This window comes from Mesoplodon bidens (assembly GCF_964165515.1).
Source record: "Mesoplodon bidens genome assembly, chromosome: 12".
NCBI lineage: Eukaryota > Metazoa > Chordata > Mammalia > Artiodactyla > Ziphiidae > Mesoplodon > Mesoplodon bidens.
Genome location: NC_138168.1, coordinates 45,158,943 through 45,181,728, shown reverse-complemented (window position 1 = coordinate 45,181,728; position 22,786 = coordinate 45,158,943). Strand labels below are relative to the sequence as shown.

Sequence of the window (22,786 nt, the reverse complement as noted above, 5' to 3'; positions counted from 1 at the left end):
AAAAATATACTCTCCGAACGTATTCAATTGAACAGTCAGTTCTGAGGGGCTGACCTGTCCCCTTTTGATCACTCTTATCAAATACTTACCACATACTCAATACAAAGGGTCCATTCTGTAAAATGGCGTTATGCAAAGGGGGTACATAAATTCTTGTGTTGGTGAAGAGGAATATTTTCTTATTTAAGATTGTGAATTCAGACTATGGAAACCAGTCTGTGGTATTTTCCCCCAACAGAGTGTCTGGGAGTTGTGGGTGTTCATGTCTTATCTGAATTTGCCATGAGTCAGTAATGGCTGCTCATTTTATCTCTGAGGCCCACACTGTACCAGTATATACTGACAGCTTCTTGTTCCCTAAGTAACTTCATCTTCTTCATTCATTCCCTGCCTCTCCCTGTGCCCACCTACCCCATCAGGGACCAAACGTTAGAGATTTTCTTGGATGTACAGGTAAGTCTTTTTAAAAAAATATTTATTTATTTGGCCGTGTAGGGTCTTAGTTGTGGCATGTGGGATCTTTTGTTGAGGTGTGTGGGCTCCAGAGCATACAGGCTCCGTAGTTGTGGTGCATGGGCTTAGTTGCCCCATGGCATGTGGGATCTTAGTTCCTTGACCAGGGATCGAAACTGCGTCCCCTGCATTGGAAGGTGGATTCTTAACCACTGGACCACCAGGGAAGTGTCTGTACAGGTAAGTCTTAAAAGTCTTATTTTATAAGGAAGAAAGTGTTCAATTATAGACTCTGCTCTACTGTTGTGTCCCAAGTCAGAGCTAAGCCAATGTATCATAGACTCGAATCTCCCTGAACTCACCCCTCCCATGCTTCCCTGCCCCAACCTGCAGCCATACACTGCTGAATCCCTGGTCCCATGAGCCTTGCTTCCTCAATAGCCTCTGAAGAGACTATTCAAGTTCAATTGGCTTGAGGCCCTTGATGTACTGGCAAACTAACACACCAGCAAGGCTAACATGTCTCGAGCCATTGACGCCCATGGAGAACAGAGCAGGAGGGCCTGGTGGGCAGGGAGGACCCCAACACACTGCACAGGTGAGGCTCTGGGGACCTCCAGAGCCCAAAGTAAAAAGTTCCTGAAAAATTGTTGGACAGGAGTGTGAAGCTGAGCTCGCCTGCAGTCTCAGGGAGATCACATCAGCTCCTGGACTTCAGCACCTTGGCAACCACAAGTCTGTTCTTTATGTCTGTGAGTCTATTTCTGTTTCTTAGATAAGTTCATTTGTGGCACATTTTAGATTCTACATATAAGTGTTATCATATGGTATTTGTCTTTCTCTTTCTGACTTACTTCACTTAGCATGATAATCTCTAGGACGTTGCTGCAAATGGTGTTATTTCATTATTTTTTATGGCTAATATTCCACTGTGTATATATACCACATCTTCTTTATCCATTCATCCGTCGATGGGCATTTAGGTTGCTTCCATGACCTGGCTATTGTAAATAGTGCTGCTATGAACATAGCAGTGCATGCATCTTTTCAAATTATAGTTTTGTCTGGGTATATGCCCAGGAGTGGGATTGCTGAATCATATGGTAATTCTATTTTTAGTTTTCTGAGGAACCTCCATACCGTTCTCCATAGTGGCTGTACCAGTTTACATTACCACCAACAGTGTAAGAGGGTTCTTCTTTTTCCACACCCTCTCCAGCATTTGTTATTTGTAGAAGGAATTTTACACATCTTAATTCAGCAGGTGCTCACGAAATTAGTTCATTTCCAATTTTCAAATGGGGAAACGGAAACTCAGAAGCAAGGTGACTTGTTCAAAATAAAGCAGACAGGTCTCCTGACACCAAAGTACATGCTTTAGTTAAGACTTTGAGCCTTGGAATCTAACACTCAGATGAAGCTTTGCCACTTAAGAGACTTTGGGCCTGTCCTTAGTCTTTTGGAGCCTCAATTTGCTCATTTATAGAGTGGGAATAATAATAATAGTACCTACCTCATAGGGTGATTGTGTTACATGGTATCATGAATGTATCTGGCACAGGGTTAATGTTAAATACATATTAGTTACAATATTATTATCATTATTCTGATACTTCAAACTGCTTCCCTATAAACAGACTCACTGACTGTAAAGTGTCTACCACACAGTGGACACTCAGCAAATATTTGAATATGTGGGCTAAAGAATCATTTGATTCTTATCCTAGATTAATTCCTGAATCATTTTTTCCAGCTGCAATCAGGTCATCGTCTTAGTGATCAACAATATTATTCTGCCCTCACCGAACCCCACTCCCACCCCCATCAGCTGACTCAGCAGAGCCAGGCACCTACAGGAGAGGGCCGCTAACTCCGGGCAGCCAAATGAGGAAAACGTGTCTGCTTCTGGATGGAACATGCTGGAAGTTGGACAGGTTCACCCCTTATTTACCACGCTTACAAATCAGTTGGAGAAATCCCAGATGTGTGGCAAGACAGAGGGTTTGTAAACCAGAAAGAGAAGCGAGGGCTGCCAAGCATGGGCCGGCTTCCGGAGATCAGCAGGCTGCAGCTCCACGGACGAGATGAGGTCAATCGCTCCTTTCTCCAGGGTAATAAGTGACAGAGACAGAGGCATGTGGGCCAATGGAGATTAAGATTAGAGGGAATGTCCTTAATAAATCCCCCAATGGGAAGCAGTTTTGCTTTTTCTGTCTCTCAGGACACTAGACCAACCACTCACTGGGAAAACAAGTTTTGGTGCCAGAGCCTTCCGTGGGTTCCAAGGCTGCCTTTTCAGAGACAGGTACTTGAATGCTCCTGCTTTCTGCTCAGGGGTGGTTCTGGACCTACTCCACGAGTTTGGGGGGTGTGTCTAAGTGGGATCAGGTGACAGAGATTAACAGGTCACTGGACCAGAATGTACCCACTTTACTGGGTCACTTTTCTTTTCCCTGGTAGCTGGATATTCTCAGCCACAGGTTACTTTCCCTTTCAACTTAATTTATTTGAGCTATCTTGAGAAAGTTGCTGGGAAGGGGAGGCCTTGTGAAATAGGAAAGCCGGTAAGGGGATAGGTGTCTGCTTTCTACTTCTAGGGGCCACGCACAGGACTATGCTCCTCAAGATTGCCCCCCATCCACTGGTCTGCTCCTTGCCCTGGACCCTTCCCTTCTCTTCCCTCTGCCCTGGCAATCCTGTTCCTTCTCAGCTAGCCAGCCCACTGGGGAGCAGTCAGATAAAATTATGGCTGAGGAAACTGTATACTGCTTGAGAAATGGAAATAACACACACTAAACCACTTTGGAAGACTTTACAATATCTCAGTGCCAGAGATCTTCAGAGACGGAAGTGAGCGCTGACTGCCTTTGCTGTACTCAGTGGAGCGAACCATGCCACTCCCTCCTGAGAAAAGATGAATTTTACATGCAGGTGGCCATGATTTGTACCACGTGACCTGATGCCCTGGCTATTGCTGACTGGACAAGGAAGGGCACCTGTGCCGAGGGCAGATTTATAGGCTCTGTCAGCCCAACAAGCTGGGCTGGGGCTAGAGCTTTGTTTAATAGGGATGGTGATGACCAGTTGGACTAATTGCATTTTCTCTCTCTGGAGTTTCCACCTGAGACCTATTAGGGGAAGTTAGCTGGAACCAGAAGTGGAAAGATAAGCAGGGAAGCATGGGGGGACACGGGAGCTGGCAGTGGAGAGGGCTCAGTGGACTCCTGGTGCTCAGAGGTAAGGCGGTGGGAGAGTGTTGAACCCTCATCAACCCTCTGGTTTCCACCCTGGGTGCCGGTCTCAGGATGCCCAGCCCAGACCCCTGGATGTCTGTCTCCTGCATTTCCATATGGACTCTCAGAAGAAGCTCCCTTTACAAGACAACCTCAGTGCATCTCTGTCCTTTACCATCCACAGGATCTAATAAAGGATTCACCTGGCCTGGTTTACAGATGAGGGCGTGGAGGCGAGGAGACCATGGTTAGCTCCCCAGGTTACGGAATCAGAAGTCGAGTCCACGAAGGAATCCAGCCTCCTTACCTGGAAAGCCTGCTCTCAGAGGATGGGGTTTCAGGACAGGGGTTTTTGTGGGAGGAGTGGGTTTCCAGTTAGAGTGAAGATCAGGAGAGATGCTGAGTTCCGTTGTTCAGACTTTGTGTCACATTGTTATAATTAAAAAGCAGTTTGTAAACAGGAACGGCTGAGTTCTAAATTGCCCCTGGGTCTGGGTCGTGCCCTCTCAGTGGCTGCTCCTCAGGAGGTTTCTGGGAGCAGATGCAGCAGCTCTGCTGCTCTTGTCCACCTCGCTTATTTCACCAACCTTCCCTAGGCCGTGTCCACAGGGAAAATCATTTAGGAATGAGTAGAAATCCACCCCCAAGGGCAGACTTACTCAGCTGTCCTTTGTTCTAAAGGCAACTCCAGGCAGTTTTGGGACTAATGTCTAAATTCCATGGAGACCTTGTTGTCCGTACCCTGACATTTAATGGAAAGAGGGCTTACGGGGAGTTCTCTTTATCTCATGAGAAATGCCGGCAAGAAAGGTCATATTTGGAGAGGCTGTGGACCTAAGGAAAGAACCTTCAGGGCCAAGCTTTGTACTGGATGGAATAACTCTTGAAACAAGGTTTGTAGCTCACGCTGTGCCTCCTCACAGGCCCATGAGTACAGTACGGATTGCAGCTGTGGGAGCTGGTGTGACGGGGCTCTCCACCGCTGTGTGCATCTCCAAACTGATCCCACGATGCTCCATTACAGTCATTTCAGAGAAGTTCTCTCCCGAGACCACGAGTGATGTGGCAGCCGGAATGCTTATTCCTCCTGTTTATCCAGGTGAGAAAGAGATTTCTGCTCCTCTGTCAGATATGATGGACGTTAGATAGAATGGCATTGGTGGAATTCTGTTGACAAAGACAGCTGGATGTTCACGTAAGTGTAATGTGCACTTTTGACATCTTGTTGGTTCATCTGTTAGGAAAGGCTCAGTTATGCAGCAAGACAGAAAGAACCTTCAAATCTTAGCAGCTTAAAAAGCAAAGGTTTATTTCTTGCTCATACTGTATGTTGATTGAGCATCAGCAAGGGTTCTGTTCATCACTCAGGGGTCTAAGCTGATGAAGCAGCCAGAGCCTTGAATGTGGTCAGTACCTGTAGCTGGGGGATTGAGAGCTCTGAGGGGTCTTGCCTTAGCAATGAAAGGTTCATGGCCAGGAAGCAACATTCATCACTTCTGGTGACAGCTCATTGGCTAGTGCTAGTCACATGCTCCCACCCTTCAGAAGGAGGCCAGGAAGTGCAATTCTGTAAGGCTCCCAGAAGGTAGACAGCCAGGGTATTTGGTAAACAGCACCAATGGCTACCAAAGTTGGTAACTGGTAACTCGAAGTCTTTCTACTGATACCAGTAGTGACCATCAAGTCAGAGAATACTTGTAATGGGGCTAACATTATCCTCACTTCTAAGCCAGTTTAAAAACAGTCAATATGTATTCAGGACTAAAAATGCATTGATTTTTAAAATAATTAATTAATTAATTAGTTTATTTATTTATTTTTGGCTGCATTGGGTCTTCGTTGCTGTGCGCGGGCTTTCTCTAGTTGCCACCAGCGGGGGCTACTCTCCATTGCATTGTGCAAGCTTCTCATTGCGGTGGCTTCTCTTGTTGCGGAGCACGGGCTCCAGGCGCCCAGGCTTCAGTAGTTGTGGCACGTGGGCTCAGTAGTTGTGGGTCGAGGGCTCTAAAGTGCAAGCTCAGTAGTTGTGGCGCACGGGCTTAGTTGCTCCGTGGCATGTGGGATCTTCCCAGACCAGGGCTTGAACCTGTGTCCCCTGCATTGGCAGGCAGATTCTTAACCACTGCACCACCAGGGAAGTCCCAATGCATTGATTTTTAAAAACACTTTCATGCGTCCTTTCCATTCTGTATTCTTCATACGAAATGGGAAGAGGAGGAAATAGCATTAAATAGGAAACAAAATCACTTTGCAGCTAATGAAGTTTATACTCAGTGTCTTCACTTCCTCATTTCCACTCTCCTTTCTCCCCTTTAATTTTAGTTTTTATTTTTGTATCAAAGTTATACATGGACATAGTTTAAGCAGTCAAATGATTATAAGTTATTACAAAAAACCAGCAATCTGGACTTTGAAAATTGCCCTGCGCATTTAATCTGGAAACTCATGTCTCCAGTTCAAGATGCAATCTCTGAGTTACCCAATGGCTGATTCCTCCCTCCTGCCGTTTCTGCCTTTCTGTCCGGAATTGCTGTTTTGCTGGGCTTCCTGAACGAGTCCTCCCATTGGCTCAATTTTTTCCCCTTCCTATTTCTATCTTTTTCTCTTTCTATTTTACTTTCTGGGAGATTTTCTCAATTTTTTCTTTTTGCCTTGCTGTTGGATTTATTATTTCTACCGTAGCATTTTTAATATTCCAAAGATCACTTTTATTCTCTGAATTTCCCTTTGTTATACTATTTGTGTTCTATGGTTGCAATATCTTATCTTTCTGAAAACACTAGTAATAGTTTTAAAAGTTTTTCCTCCCTGCATAGTTTCTGTTGTCTCCAAGTTGTGGTTTTTTTTTTTTTTTTGCGGTATGCGGGCCTCTCACTGTCGCGGCCTCACCTGCTGCGGAGCACAGGCTCCGGACGCGCAGGCTCAGCGACCATGGCTCACGGGCCCAGCCGCTCCACGGCACGTGGGATCCTCCCGGACCGGGGCACGTGCCCCCGGCATCGACAGGCGGACTCCCAAACACTGCGCCACCAGGGAAGCCCCAAGTTGTGTTTTTTTAATTTAATGTGCTCATTTTTCATGTTACAGGTTTTCCTTGGCCATGTGGTTATCTTTACCTGTCTGTTGACCTTTAAGAGCAAGATCCTAAACAGCTAATGGGAGTTTCTGGGTCCTTGCATAGGGCTTGTTGCCTTGAGGCTCACTGGAGTGAGATGGGAGTGCTGTTTGGTTGGAGAACCTCTGATGTCATTATATTTAAGTCTTTCTTCTTGGGCAAGTCATGTTCCCCAGAGAAGAGGCTTCCAGTCCCCTGGCTGGGGTGGGTGAAGGCCTGGCTGGCAGCATTCTAGAAGGAGGAGGAGAAGAGGTCTGAGGTCTCGGCATGTGGTTTGCACATGTTTCCTTAACGCTCTTGTTTTTACTAGGGTATTCCTGCCTTTGCCTGAACTTGGTGTTTTCCTAGTCCAGAGACACCCCCTGCTTCACCTAACAGAGGATAAACCCATTTTCTGCCAGGGTGGGGAGGGCAGTGGCCTCACTATTGCAGTCCAGGAACTTGGCTTTGTCAGCACCCGTGATGCTAGTGTACCTCTTGGGAGCTGCCTTGCAGGAAACAAGCACAGGAGCCTGGTGTGTTTGCAGAATGCTAGTTCACACTAGACACCTTTCTTGTGACCAGAGTCCTTGTGTCCATCTCTCAGGCATCCCCTTGTATGCATCAGGCCCAGGTGAATGGTGAGAAGCCTGCCTGATAGTCATGGAATCATCTTCAAATAAGGAGGCTCACCTGAGAGTTCATTCAGGCCACTGAGGCCCAGCTCACCCTTTGACTGGGTGATTGGGGCCCCTGGATCAGGGTCTTTCTCTCTGGCGCTGCTAGATAGACTTTGGTTTTCTCTCTGGGCTTCTTTCAGACCAGCCCCAGTGACGAAAATCTTCTGTGCCCATAAATGTCAATACCATATGGGGACCATACTGTCCCATAGGTTTGTTGTGAGGATTAAATGAGTTAATACATGTAAAGCATTTAGAACAGTGCCTGGACATAGTAAGTGCTATGTCAACCCTTGCTATTGTTATTACCGCTACTCTGGCTACAGTTTTCTTTTACCAGCACTTGAACATGAATTAGGTCCCAGGCTTGCTTTACCCACTGTTGAACTGGAATTGTCTATTCTTTTGGGGTGACTTTTGCAGTGTGTGAATAGCAGTCACTATATATATATATATATTTTTTTTGCGGTACGCGGGCCTCTCACTGTTGTGGCCTCTCCTGTTGCGGAGCACAGGCTCCAGATGCACAGGCTCAGCGGCCATGGCTCACAGGCCCAGCCACTCTGCGGCATGTGGGATCTTCCCGGACCGGGGCACGAACCCGTGTCCCCTGCATCAGCAGGCGGACTCTCAACCACTGCGCCACCAGGGAAACCCACACTATTTTGTTTTTTAAGGTTTGGAGTGGGAACGGGGGTGTGCATTTCAATACAGCCTCGTACACTGCCTTAGATTGTTGGGGTATAATCCATATGAGGTCTAATTTAGTTCTTTGCAGTTTATTATTTATTTCCTCCTTATTTGTAAACCAGTAGACCCAGTCTGCAATTTTGGGAGTGTTGAGTTCACACGGGCATATGTTTAAAGACAACAGCACAGATCCACTACTAAAGACATATTTACTGGCTCCTGAACAAGTGAATTGCTTTCAAACCTGCTACTGAAATGCCCTCATTCACCTGGAAGCAGGATGCCTCCAGGGGCTTTTCATCTCTACCGTGAGCTCTAGGGACATCTCTCCAAGCAAAGCTGACCCAGTATCCTCTCTGCTCAGTTCCCCCATCTCCTCTGTAGCAGCCCCTCAGGATTACTGTTCCCCAGTCCCTGGCCTGACCCTGGACTCTCTCTCATGACCTTCCCACAGGGGTCACACGGCCAAATACTTCATCCACAGTTGGATTTGTCAGTGCTTCTGTGTCATGCTTGCTCTCTGTACCTACACTGGACACTATTATTTTGGGGCTTGAACCCTGACCCGTATTTTCTCCCTGGCAGGCCTGGAACCCTTCCAGAGCTATGTCCAGGTCCAATCTCTTGTACACAGGCAGGGATGCCTGGGGGATAGGGGACACTGGTCCACAGAACTCTGACAGAGAGGTGTGGTCCCTGCACACCCCCTGGTGACCCCAGGAATGCTACTCCAAGCTGGTCTATGATTCCATGGAATGGAGGGGGATGGAGGTAATGGCAGCCTTGGATGGGGCTGTAGGGAGCTCAGTTCCACAATGCAGGCCTTGTTGCCTTGTATCAGAAGGGTGAGCAATCTTGGCTTCCCACTGATGTTCAGTCTGTTCTTCGACCTGGTTGATCTGGGCCCCACAGATCTCCCCTTATCTCCTGCCATGTTTTCAGCCCTCAGCAAAGAGGCCCTGGGTTCTTTCTCCTGTCATCTCGACTGTGTGGCCAGCTGGATGCCTCAGCCAGATTGGCTACCTTGGCTCAGATTGGTTATGGACCTTTCAAGGGCCTCTGGAATATGCCTAGTGCCAAAGGCCAATACTCCCTTTCCAGCTGGCCCACATGTTAGATTTTTCCCTCATTGGTTGATTTCCCCTCTGTTGATTAATAATTATATGAACCGACCCTGACAGCAAGTGTCAACATTCAAAACTCTGGTGGCTGACAGATCCTCCGCCACAATGTGGTACTTTATCTAATTGTTCCTTCCTGCCTCTTGAGTTTTTCCCAGTTTGTAGGAAGGAGCTTCTCTGAAGATGGTCATTGTCATTATTTTCCTTTCTGTTCTGCTTTGCTTTTCTCCACCATCACAGACACACCCATCCACAAGCAGAAGCAGTGGTTTAAAGAGACCTTTGATCACCTGTTTGCAATTGCCAATTCTGCAGAAGCTGAAGATGCTGGTGTTCTCCTGGTGTCTGGGTAAGAGAGGAAATCTGAAGTTATTTTAGAATTTAGAGTGATCTTAACAGACTTTAGAGTTCAACAGAAACTATTACTGAGTACCTGCTGTGAGCAGAGTGCTGAACTAGATGTAGGAGGATTGAGAAGAACATTTTAGGCTTTACTCCAAAGAACTCAAGAAAGACAAGTTATAGCATTAGACTTTTAAACAATAAACAACCATTATAGTTTCTCATCCCAAATGCTATTTTGAGTTTCCTCAGGGAATATGCAGTGATTTACAAATATGGCTAAAAAAACATATAGCAGGTAAACACTGAGTTTGGGTTATATGAGGCTGATGGGGGCTGATGGAATGCAAACAGGTGTGATTGATATGGGAATGGGTGCAGAGGCCCAAGGCACAGGCACATCTTTCTTATTTGGTGCCCATGGAGAATGAAGTGTTCCAAAAAAGCAACTTTTATAGGTCACTAAAGTTACCTTTGAAAGTGCCATTTGGGAAAAAATATTTCTGAAATGGTTAGCAAGCTTCATTTGATTTTTCACATCCAATTTCAGAAGAAATGCAAAATTAAATAAAAGAGTTTAAAATATTAGACATTTCTAACACAAACTGGCACTTAAATAAAATATGACAATACCTTTTTCTATATCTTCTCAAACAGAAATCACTAACCACACTATCACTTCTAATTTATGACATACCACATACATTGTCTGTGTTATTCTATGTCATAACACAACTATGCCCTACAGCCTTCTGAAGAACAGGAATGTCTGCCTTTTACTAAGTTCTCGAAACCACTGCATCTTTTGTGCTGTTGAAAAAAATGTTGTCCTGTCTCCTCTCTTGAGTTCAGGCTGTCTGCTGACATTTTCTACTGGTGAATGTACCTGCATCAGGCAGATTTCTACCCTATTCCTCTTCTTGCTCTCCCTCACCATCACAAACACCAAACGATATTGATATCACTAATTTCTCAAAGTCCCTACCCAAAGGAGCAACTTTACTTCTCTACCTTCTGAAGATGGATTGAAACTGTAACTGTCTCCAGAGCCAGTTGATAAGCCACATAGAAACATCGTTGTCATTGATTTATGGTCACACTTTGTTTTTGTCCAAACCCAACACGACCCAGTTTAATTCACAAACATCAGATCTCAGTAATTTTTGGAAACAGTTGTGTCCAAGGTTCAAATGTCCTTTCAAGAGCAAGACTTTGCCACTATTGAGGATATTAAAAGGAATGTACTTTAAGCCATTCTAAAAAAGAGTTATGTATTTTCCTCATATGAATGATTTTTATCCCACTTGCTTCCAAAAAGTATTTGAATCAGTCAAGTGAAGATAAGGGCACAAATGTCCTATGCACCTTGGCATAAGTATAAACTTTATTCTTCTATTTATTCCTTCAAAACAATTTTCTCAGCATTCACCAGTATCAGGTACTCTTCTAGGAATTAGGGAAATAGAAATGAGCAACTTATTACATATTGCTTGGCATATAGTAGATGCTCAATAAATATGTGTTGAGTGACTTTTTAGGAAAGACAGACATGGTGCTGCCCTCATGTAGCTTATGTTCTGTAGGGAATGTCCTAAATCTAATGAGTTACATATGAGACATGAGTCACCAAGGGAAGAGCACAGGGTGCTATGGAAGCATTTATCTGGAGAATAAACTTGCTCTGGTAAGTTATGAGAAGCCACTCAGAAAAAAAGTAATGTTTCAGTGGAGACCATCCACATGAGTGTAGGTTAGTCTGCTGACCCTCTAGAGGTGAAGGGGACAGAGATAGGGTCCAGGGCAGAGGAGGCAGCATTCAGGTAGAAGCAATAGTACATGCATAGACCTGAATCTAGGGTGACTCTGGTGTGTTGGGGGGACTGAAAAACGTCTAGGGTAATGGAAAGCCATTGAGGGATTTACACAGTGAAGTAACTGATCATATTTGCATTTCAAAAACATTCTGTCTGCAGTGTGGAGAACAGATTTGTGGAAAGAGAGATGATGGTGGGATAGATTAGGCGTTGATAGTGGGCAAAGAGAACAGATGGATTTGAGAAATGCTTATGAGGAGATTAGATGGGACTTGATAATTGATGGCATGTAGGGGGTGAGAGAGGAGAGAAGGTCAAGGATGATTCTCTGGTTTCTGGAGTTAGCACCTGGGTGGATGGGGAAAGGGGGAGGGAAAGAGCAGTGGGCATGGGGTAAATGTCTGAGACATGGGGGTAGACTTCTCCAGTAGAGAGTAGGCAACATGGATCTGGATCTGGTTTTGGAGCTCAGGAGAGAGAAGAGGGGTGGAGATGTAGTATTCTGAGTGTTTGGCCTATAGTATGATGGTGAAGACAGGGAAGAGGGCAATCTAGCCCAGGGAGAGTGTGCAGAATGAGACAGCAAGAGGGCCTGTTATAGAGACCTGCAGCAAACATTTATACCTTCCACAGGAACCGTATAGAATGAATTACTTAGAGATATAAATTCCAGTACATTAATTACCATAGCATTAGCAACCATGTATAGCACTCAAATGATTTCCCTTGCTACTTCAGAGCAGCCATGCTTTACAACATTTATTCCTATTGATGTAAAGAACCCGATACTTATAAATCCAAACATATGCCTAGCAGCTATTGATAGCAAAGTTATAGGTTTCTTGTTAACAACTAATATCTTTCTAGCCTCATCAGCCCCAGCCATGACTGAACGATAACAAGGCTTCTCCTGACAACTCCTGGCTTCTCTTATCAAGAACGTAACGTGATGATCTACAACTTAATTCATAATTTGCAGCCCTGTCTCCTGCACCACCACCACTGCTTGTTCTAACTTAGATATTTTGTTCAGAATTGAGGCCAACCTTTAAACTTTTGATGGTTTGCTTACACTTTATGTAAAGCATTGTGCAAAACAGAAAAATCTTTCCTCAAAAATGCATCATCATAAGTAAATAAAGAAAATCTGGGCAAGAGCTTTTTAGAAAAAGAGAGTTAAATTCAATCTTTAAAAGACACACAACTTTTAAAATGTCTTATTCCAATGCTGCACCACCCACCCTGCCATGAACATTTTAAATTTAGCTACTGAGTTATCTGAACCTGAGAGAATTGAAGAATAATTTCTTTCTCTGTATGGGTATAAGAAGTGTGTTTTAAAAATGCTTTAGAGAATGTAACATGGAGTTCACTAGAAATTTCATAGAACTTCAGGAAATTTTTCCACTTAATGTGTTTGAGTTGGCAGATATTTCGGAGCATTCCTACTGAGGAAGTGCCATTCTGGGCTGATGTGGTGCTGGGATTTCGAAAGATGACTGAGGATGAGCTGAAGAAATTCCCCCAACATGTGTTCGGTCAGGCTTTTACGACACTCAAATGTGAAGGCCCTGCCTACCTCCCGTGGTTGGAGAAAAGGTCAGTTGAAGTGGCTCTTGGCTGCTTCCTTTGTCTGTCACACCCATAAATCACTTCATAGCTTCTCTGTGGTTCCTCAGAGCTCTTGTGCACTGTGTCTTGCTGTTCATTAATGGCTAGGGCTTTGTACAACATTCTGAAGACACTGTGTCACAAGGAGTGAGTCACACCCAAGTTAGTAACACATCCATCTTCTGCTTCACTGTGCACCTTGATGCATGATCTGGTCCCTCTGTCCCCACAAGTAAGACCCCCTCGTTGAAGCAGTATCTTACTTTGCTCATCCGTAAAGTGAGATGTTTGGAGAATATGCTTCCAGCTGTAAAATGATATGATTTACTCTAGTTCTTTTGAGAATCTTAGGCTTATTATAAGTTATTTTTGAATTTTTTTCTCATTAGTGAAAAAGAAAATAACCCCATTATTTTATTTTGTTATGAGCAAGAACTTTAAAAGCGAGGGCTTATCTAAATTAGGTAATTGCTTCCTTACCAAGTTCAGCCCCAAATTTCATGAACTTGCATTTTGGCTTGGTTTTCAGGACTTTCTGTTTCCAGTTGGTTAGGAAACACATCAAGGGTATTTTTATTTAAGGCACATCAATAAATCTCTCTTTAGTTTCATCTTGAAATTGCAAGCATGTTGAGGGTTGTGAAACTTTGGCCCTTTCAATCCCCAAGTCTGTATATTTGGTAGATGGATAGGAACAATGGAAATTATTGTGTAAAAGTTGGAAAAGTGACTTCAGGTAAGCAGTGGCAACAATGGCTTGGTCCCAGATGTAGGGGATAGGATAATTAATTGGAATAATTAATTAATTCCACAATTCTTTTTTGAACTTCTATGTATACCTAGCACTGTGCTAGAAGCTAGTCAAAAATGAAGGATAAAATATGATCAATTTTCTTAAGGAATTCATAGTCTATTGGGGATGATGGTGTATATATGTGTGTGCACATTGATATACATGTTAATTAACAATTACAGTAACACATGTGATGAGGGTTAAATACAAATTTATGAAGGTGGATTGGGAGTGAAGAGGAAGGAGCCTAAGTCTGTTAGGCACATGCCAGGAGCACCATAATATATTTTTGTAGCTTTATAAGTGCTCTTTTCACTTTTATCTCTTAGCAATTTATATGGGACTTTTTTCTTCTTAAAGTGCCAGTTTCATAAAACCTACACTTTTGTGCCTTGTCGCTGGCCCATAAACCCCTGTTGGTATGCTAAATTTAAACCACTGTATATCAGCTGATAAATGAACATTTGAGCCATCATGTGATGGAGTTACCCATCAGCCAACATTCCAGTTTCAGGGCATCACCATCTTTTCTGAGTGGCAAGGTTGTGTGGTGTTGCATTTTTGTCTTTATATTATAAAAATGCCTGGAAAAAGAACATTGGAATTGCTAATGCTATTGATACGTAGTTGAGGTATCATATATCTTAATAAAATTCAGATAAGGGGAAATCATCAGGCAAGCCATAAGTGGCAGAGCTCTGCTGTAAATATATGCATATTTATTTTGGGCCACCCTCAGCCAGTTTCACACGAGAACATATATTACCTGAACAATTTGTTCAAGTATCACCTTCTAGAAAACAGGCCCCTTATTTCCATAATAACCTTATTTTCGAGCCTAATCTCTAATTGTGGGATGAAGGCCTGGGAAAAGTCTTGATTTTCTCTCATTAGTTGGAAGCCTGCTGTCAGCGTTTTACTTTACTTAAAATAACCCTGAGCGAGTGGTACTTTGTGCCAGTGGGAGCCACCTCCCGACTGCAACACCATCGGGCCTGGTGACCAGCCAGCTGGAGTCGTGCCTTGGAGCATGCTGCTTCCTGTCTGTTTTTAGGTGACAGAGTCAAGGAGAAGAGGTCTGAGGGGCTGCTCTTGTCCCCATAGAGTCCCGGGGAGGACTTTTTAGGTCCATTTGTTTGATATACGTGTCCACCATGACAGTGGGTGGGGACATGAGTGCCTCAGACAGACAGTACACACAGTACACACAGTCTGTTGCAGGGAAGCCACGAGGAGACCCTCATCCTAGCTGTCCCAACCCCGCCCCGCCTCCCACTTTGGTACCCCCTAGGTCCCTGATACTTCATGCTTCCTCTTAAACCCCAATGAGGGACCTGCACAGACAGTATGCAGGGGCCTCCTCTCTGTAAGACTGGTCATCCCCCCTTCCCTCAGGCCCTGGCACCTGAGCAGAAGGCCAATGTGGAGGAGGAAGAGGGTCACCCGTTCCCTTTACTCCTGAGGAAGGCTTTGTAGGGCTGGGACTCCTTTAAGCGCAAGGCAACCCTCTTAGGGCAAGGACTTCAGGCCAGGTGGGAGGCCAGGCAGCATGGTGGTGAGAGCGTGGGACCCCTGGGGCTCCCTCTGTAGGCTGCCACCCACTTTCCACCACGGAATGACCCAGCTGGGGAACCATACAATCCCTGCTTGTTCCTCACACCCAGGGTCTGTTATGTTGCCTCCTACGCCCCTTCTACACCATGTGAGTGTTCAGCCTGCAGCGTTATGACTCGAAAACAGGCATTTCACTCAGCAAGCCACACAACAATGCCTTCAATTTAAGCTCTATCCTTCTGAAATAATTTTAATTTCCAGGAAAGAAAAAAAAAGTTTTTAACCACAAATTAGATCGTTAGTATTTTTCAAAGAACAGAAGGAATCATTCCCTTCTCAAAAAAAAAAAAAAGTATATCCAAGAATACCCAGAACAAACAAATAAACAAAACCCCCTGAGGGTTAATCAGCCATGCAGATCATGTTTTATATCTTTGGCCAGTGGAGTTATATTCTGCTGCTTTGTACTTGCCCTTCCAGGAAATGAATCACAGAGGCAATAAGTCAACTGAGCCTGTCTCTTCACCAGGCATCCTACCTAAATAAATCATCCCAGCTGGAGCAGGATGGTCCTGCCTTGGGAGACATTCAGAAAGCGGGGTGCCCCATTTCGGTGCTGGGGGCCCTGTAACATTGGTGCATTGCCTTCTTTCCAGCAGGCCACGCCTTATTCTGTGGCCCTGATAAGGGCCCTGCACTGAGCACAGCACTAACCACACTGAGCTTCTCTCCCTGCACTTTCCTTCCCACTCCTCTAATGAGTTCTCTCTGTTACTTTCCCTGCAGGGTCCCAGACTCTTGTCTCCTATAGCTTCTGTTCTCCTACTTGGCCTGACTCACAGCAGTGCCTATGCCACTCCCTCGGCAGTTGGACAGAAATATGGATTGTACATCAGGCATGTGACAGGTCATCCCTGCCTAACAAATGTCCAACTTGCAAAGGTCCCTTCCTGTGCACAGTAGACCCCTGCTCCTCCATGCCCAACACACCCCGGGAAGCCCCCAAGGCAGTAAATTTAAGTGCTAAATAAATGGCATGAACAAAAAGTGCTTGGGGTTTTTAAAATACCAGGTTAACCTGGTATTTATTTAGCATCTAGAATGATATAGGAGCTCCATTAAACATAAAAAGGATGAAGCAGGTAGTTTGCTTTGAGTTTTTGAAATAGGTATTTATTTAGTTAGGTTCAACTTTAGGAATCCCTGGTTTCCAAGGATGTGAGGCAGTCAGCTAGAATTTGGCCTGCTTGGGCCCTGGAAGCTCTGGAGGTATTTGCTCATTCGACGGTCTCCTCAGTTTTGTTTCCGAGTTCCTGTCCATCACTTCTGTAAGGGGTTGAGCAGGAAACTGCTATGGCTCAGTTCATGGTCTCTCGTTCTCCCCAGGCTAAAAGGAAGCGGGGGGATGATACTCACCCGACGGATAGAAGACCTGTGGGAGCTTCACCCGTCCTTCGACATTGTGGTCAACTGTTCAGGCCTTGGAAGCAGGCAGCTTGCAGGAGACCCGAAGATTTTCCCAGTGAGGGGTCAAGTGCTCAAAGTGCAGGCTCCCTGGGTGAAGCATTTTATCCGAGATGGGAGTGGGCTGACATACATTTACCCTGGTATATCCAATGTAACCCTGGGTGGAACTAGGCAAAAAGGAGACTGGAATCTGTCCCCAGATGCAGAAATTAGCAAAGGGATTCTTTCCCGATGCTGTGCCCTCGAGCCCTCTCTCCATGGAGCCTGTGACATAAGGGAGAAGGTGGGCTTGAGGCCCTCCAGGCCAGGTGTGCGGCTGGAGAAAGAGCTCTTAGCCCAGGGCAGCCAGAGGCTGCCTGTGGTCCATCACTACGGCCACGGTAGTGGGGGCATAGCCATGCACTGGGGCACTGCTCTGGAGGCCGCCAGGCTGGTGAGCGAGTGTGCCCAAGCCCTCAGGACCCCTGCTCCCAAATCAAAGCTGTAGGCATGAAATGACAGCAAATGGCCCCAGAAACTATTAATCAAAATATAATTTAAGTACCAGAAGAGATTCAAATAACTTTTCCATTGAATGAAAGTTTAATTGGACATGGCTTTGCTTTCAAAATTAGAAATGATGCAATATGTATCAGTAGACTTCAGATTAGTAGTAATCTAACTTAGTACTAGACTTAAGTCTAGTACTAATGACATAGGGCATAAGGCTCTATTTTTGTTAAAAAATACTTGCTATACAGTAAGATTTCTTTTAGATCTCGTGTCCAAGGATCTATGCCAACTCACATGGTTGCAGGGATTTTTTTTGGCTCATAAATCCACAGGAGGAGATAATGTATGGAAACACTTAACTCACTGTCAGTGGCAGAGCTGCCCATGATGCTCATAGGTTGCAGTCAAGTGAACACTATAATCCTTTAAAATTACACAGTGACATACAATTCAGGCTTATTCCATTTAGTGGAAGACAAAGCATGATTCCTGCTAGTGCTAGTGGCAACCTCTACTTCCTCTCAGCTGGTACTGATGGTAGAACATAGGGATGATGTTGCCTACAGATGTGGCATCAACTCAGTTGTGGTCTGGGGTCAATCACCTAAGGGGCGTACTTTCCACTGCCACAAATGATTGAGAGCTGGTTTGTTGGATGGTTGACTTTGAGCATTTTTGAAGATTGAATAGTATGTGCAGCCAAAAGGCTAATTTTCTAATTAAAATGGAACAGTCACTCTGAATAAAATATAAACAAGTTTCTGCAAGTTGTTAAAAGGTACTGGGGAGGAGTGGAAATGTATCTCATGATAAAATGAGTTTGGGAATTGCTGAATTAATAAATTTAATCTGGATTCTTGACTTGGTCTTTAATCTGTTCATGTGTATTGTGAATTCTTAGGAGGGTTTTTGGCTGAGTGAATGGTAAAGGAGATGCTACTCATTGAGGTAAGGAAGCTTGGGAGAAATATATGTAATTATTTTTTTATGAGAATAGTCTGTTTTATTTGACATTTTCTAGCACTGGGGAATTTCTAAGTTTGAATATTTCTAATTTAAATATAGGCCTAAATAGTAGGCCTTAATAAGATGTAATGTGTATGGTGTTTATGTTATAGTTATCAGGACTTCCCGGGTGGTTCATTGGTTAAGACTCCATGCTTCCACTGCAGGGGGCACAGGTTCGATTCCCTGGTTGGGGAACTAAGATCCCCCATGCCTTGTGGTGTGGCCAAAAAAAAAAAAAAAAAAAGTACAGCTATCATTGAAAAGGTGAATGAAAATATATACATGAGGGTCAAAAAAAAGAAATATGTGTAATTCTAATTTTAATTTTTTGGGGATATGGCTTATGTTTAGTGATGATAAGTTCTATTTTAGACATCCTGGGGGGAGATGTGGAACTGGCAAGGAGAATGGGAAAGAGAAAGCCCCCAGCACAGGTCCATTCTTGCTGTTTTGTTCGTTGAGCTTTTGCATATGATTTTAACATCTTTTTTTTTTTTTTTTTACTTTTTTCATCTTTTTATTATGGAAATAGAAAAGTTGAAGAGTAGTGGGCACAGAGAACACCCAGAGAGTAATTCAAACAACGGGACCCCGGGTGGTGAGTGCACAGAGGCAGGGCCCCAGGACAGAGCCAGAGGAGGTGGAAGAGGCGGCGGGCTGGGGGTGGAGCACAGGAGACCCGGAGAAGGCGTGTCCCAGAGGCCGGGCACCAACGGGCGGACGAGCCACAAGGAAGCCACCAGAAACCCTGACAAGTGCTTGGGTAGAACCCTGGTGGGAAGGCCGCCGTAGTTTCTAAAAAGCACCCAGCAAAGGTAACAGAGACGCTGAGTACTGGCAATCCTTTCAAGGAGTCTTGGGTCAAGGGGGACAGAGACCAGTCGACGGGGCCAAGCTCCTTCAGCCCGGACGAAGGGACCGGGGACCAGAGGCCCCCGGTGGGCGAGGCTCGTCAGGTGGAGGGCGTGAGCTCCAGGCCAGCAGTTTGGGAACCTCAGAGCCCACACTGGTGAGGAAGCAGGGTCCTCGGGGGCACAGCGGCCCAGGACACCTTTTGAGCACTTCTCAAGCATCATGGCAGGCCCTTCTCACAGCAGCCCTGCTGGGTCGTCCTCATCGTTCCTGGTCCTCAGGTAAGGAAGCCTAAGTCGGCGGGGTCCGCCCGGAACCTTGGCCCGGCCGCGGCCACGGCGTCAGCAGCGGGCCGGGACGGCTTTCCCCAGCGCACCGAGGCCGACTAGGCCTGGCGAGCTGTCTTTTTTAACATCTTTATTGGAGTATAATTGCTTTACAATGGTGTGTTAGTTTCTGCTTTATAACAAAGTGAATCAGCTATACATATACATGTATCCCCATATCTCTTCCCTCTTGCGTCTCCCTCCCACTATCCCTATTGCATATGATTTTGTTTGCAGAGAATGTTGTGCTGGGAGAGAGAAAGATGGAAAGAGCGAGCGTGCATGCCAGTGTACTAAAGGACCTTAATCATCCCTTGCAGTATTAAAGTTCCCAAGTTAAATCGTGTGGATTCTTTTCTATAGATTTCCACCAGGGGGTGGTGTTGTATCAAATTCAGATATATTGGTACATTAGAAAATTTAGAAATGGCTAGAAATAAAAATTGGATACCAGGTGTGTGGAGTATGTGGGTGATTCTTTTGAGGTTTTGGAGTTTATATGCCCCAAATACAATTGTTTTGAATTCTGTTTAAAGTATTTGAGAAATGTACAAGCTCAGATAGACTGAAAATACACACATATACACACATCCACACACTCATGCATGCACTCACTACATATGACCTGTGAGAAATATGTTATGACAAATGGCATTTTGAAGAGGGGGAATACATTTTTTAATGGTTAAAAATGAAAATGTTCAGAATAGGTGTATTTCAGTTATTGTTACAGCAGTTTTAAGTGTACTCAGTTGTTCCTTATGCCCACAGTTTAGATCCTGAAGCATTTTCATTTCCTGTAGATAGGTTCCTACTCTATGACTATTGCCTGTTTGCAATGGTCTAAGCAATTACTCTAGTTTAATTTAACTCTGCATTTTTTTTTTTTTTTTTTTTTTTTTGCGGTACGCAGACCTCTCACTGTTGTGGTCTCTCCCGTTGCGGAGCCCAGGCTCCAGACGCGCAGGCTCAGCAGCCATGGCTCACGGGCCCAGCCGCTCTGCGGCAAGTGGGATCCTCCCGGACCGGGGCATGAACCCGCGTTCCCCGCATCGGCAGGCAGACTCTCAACCACTGTGCCACCAGGGAAGCCCTAACTCTGCATTTTATACAAGACTGAAAGATCAGAGGTTTCTTGGGAAAGTGGTCATGGGGGCATGCCCTGATTTCATTTTTACTAATTGATAAATATTTGCTCCTTCTCTTAAAGGTTTATTCATTTCAATCAGTACCTGCCAAGCTGGGTTGCACATTAAAGTCACCGGGGAAGTTTGAAAAACGAATCATTCCCAGCCCTGCTCTAATAAATTAGCATTTGCTGGGGGTTGGGTGGGGCCCCGGCAACAGTATTTACTCATAACCCGCGGAGTTCTATCCAATAGCTGGGACTGAAGGTTATGAGCGCTGTTTAACTCCTCTACTCACGGGGCTCTGCCACTACTATAACCACTCGCCTCCCCTTCCTTCCTCACCATCTTGGGGCATTGAGCTAAGAGGGATGTTCTCCCATATGCACGTGTGTTCTTAGGCACTCCTGGGCAAGGTGGTAGGTAGGAATTAGCTGTCTCCCAAAGTGGCTCTCTAGAAATGCTGGGAACCACATTGTTGGCTGTAGGTCAGCTGCCCAGAGACAGCTGCCTGTCTGAAAGATGAGAGGCTGAATATACAAATGGACAATGGCCAGACTATATATAAAAGAACTCTGATCCATGGTCTGCAGCAACCTGCCTGGGAAACTAACCTCTTTCTTTACAATAACCAGCGAGGGAGCCAGTCTGCTATAGGTCAGATTTGTAAGAAGCTAAATTGCTATCTCTAGTAACAATCCAGAAAGTTAGACAATCATTTCTGGAAAACTGGCTCCAAATGGCCAGTCCTTGATTAATAACTACCAGCTTCCCCAATTTCTGTCCTGTTTCCAACTTAGGACCAACCAGAGAAAGCCAAATATGCACCCCTGACCAATCACACAGGATGCCCCACTTTTAATAGCCTGCCGACAGCTTCCCCACGCCAAGAGCATCCATTCAGGGCACACCTGAAGTCTTCTCTTTTGTTACTATAAAGCTTTCCCACTCTTCTGCCTGCCTTGGAGTTACGGTGGCTGAACTTCCTTACTATAGCAAGCTCTGAATAAATAGTCATTGCTTTTCTTATTTGGCTGGTCTTTTTTTGGTTGTTGTTGTTTGTTTGTTTCCACAAAGATTTCCTGTTTTTATAAGCTGAAGTCTTAGATCACTATGCTAAAGCCCGAGAATGGGCTCCCATTTTCTATTACAGATCATTTAAAAACTTTTTCTTAACATGGAGAACAACAGATTTCCTTCTTAAATCCCTGCTTTCAAGCGTCTGACGTTTGTGGCTGAGCTAGGACCTGCTGCAGCCATCGCCCAGCGGGACACAGCAGCTTTGCTGAACCTCTTCTTCAGCAGACAGAGGTTATGTAGACTTTTAGGATTTTATTTGCTTAGGAAGAAAAAGTTAAACAGAAAGGCCATAGCCCACTAGGACACGGTTGTACAGAAGAAAGGCTATTTTAAAGAATGATATAGATTCTTCCTTTTATTGAATACATGCATTTCAACCGAATTGATATTTGAACTATCTTTTTTTCCTCAATCCATTAAGAGCTTTTAGAGAAAGGGAAGAAAATGATGGTGGGACCTGTGTCCTCTGGGAGTTGTAGTTCTGGGAAACCTGTTCCAGGACTCTCATAACTTGTCAGATATTTGAAATGAATGTAGCACTTAGAGTATTTTTTTCTTGATTCCTCTCATCTTTCTTCTTGAGGGTGTGAATGATGGAAACACATTTGAAACCTGTTTCCTCTGGGTATCATTCACTGAGGAAAAGCTGAGGGAGATGTTTAAGTGGTCTCTTTCTTCTTGAAAAATCTCTGCAGTTTGCCATCAGGCCTGGGGGCTTTATTATCCTAAGTGACTTTGCCGCCTATAAATCACAGCCCTAAGTGGCTAAAGGGAGTGAGTTAACCAGATGCCTGAAAAAATGTAACCAATGTTTCCTCAATTATTAGTAGAACAATTGACTTGCATCTGGTCAGGGCACCTGCAGACCTGGCCTGCAGTCGTGTTACCTATAATTCCACCTCTCAGAGCCTAAATTTCCCTTGAATTACAGTTTTTACTCTGATGCATGTTCTGAGATATCAGTCCCCCCCCAAATTTTTCATGCGTCCTAGTATTTCTCTTCCATACAAATCCAAGTGGTCTGGCAATGGAACTCAGCTATTGTAGTG

At 44.7% G+C, this 22,786-nt stretch overlaps 1 protein-coding gene across 5 annotated transcripts; it reads left to right on the top strand.

Annotated features, from left to right (window-relative positions):
* Positions 1-2,676: 2,676 nt before the first annotated feature.
* DDO (D-aspartate oxidase) lies at positions 2,677-18,193 on the top strand. 5 transcript variants are annotated; one of them, XM_081250929.1, is made up of 6 exons: positions 2,728-2,758; positions 3,871-3,933; positions 4,610-4,785; positions 9,512-9,620; positions 12,850-13,026; positions 16,772-18,193. In XM_081250929.1, the coding sequence occupies exons 3-6, from the start codon at positions 4,614-4,616 to the stop codon at positions 17,337-17,339; spliced, it is 1,026 nt and encodes a 341-aa protein (XP_081107055.1). In that variant the 5' UTR covers positions 2,728-2,758; positions 3,871-3,933; positions 4,610-4,613; the 3' UTR covers positions 17,340-18,193. The 5 variants fall into 5 exon arrangements, with proteins under 5 accessions (XP_081107054.1, XP_081107052.1, XP_081107055.1 ...); XM_081250928.1 differs by lacking the exon at positions 3,871-3,933 and having other exon boundaries at positions 2,677-2,758; XM_081250926.1 differs by having other exon boundaries at positions 2,714-2,758; positions 3,871-4,785.
* Positions 18,194-22,786: the final 4,593 nt, after the last annotated feature.

Excerpts from the sequence above, each read along its gene's own strand:
- DDO (XM_081250926.1), top strand. The coding sequence starts at position 4,482 with ATGCCGGCAAGAAAGGTCATATTTGGAGAGGCTGTGGACCTAAGGAAA. Across the intron at positions 9,621-12,849 it reads GGTGTTCTCCTGGTGTCTGG|TTGGCAGATATTTCGGAGCA; the intron begins GTAAGAGAGGAA and ends AATGTGTTTGAG. Across the intron at positions 13,027-16,771 it reads CTCCCGTGGTTGGAGAAAAG|GCTAAAAGGAAGCGGGGGGA; the intron begins GTCAGTTGAAGT and ends CGTTCTCCCCAG.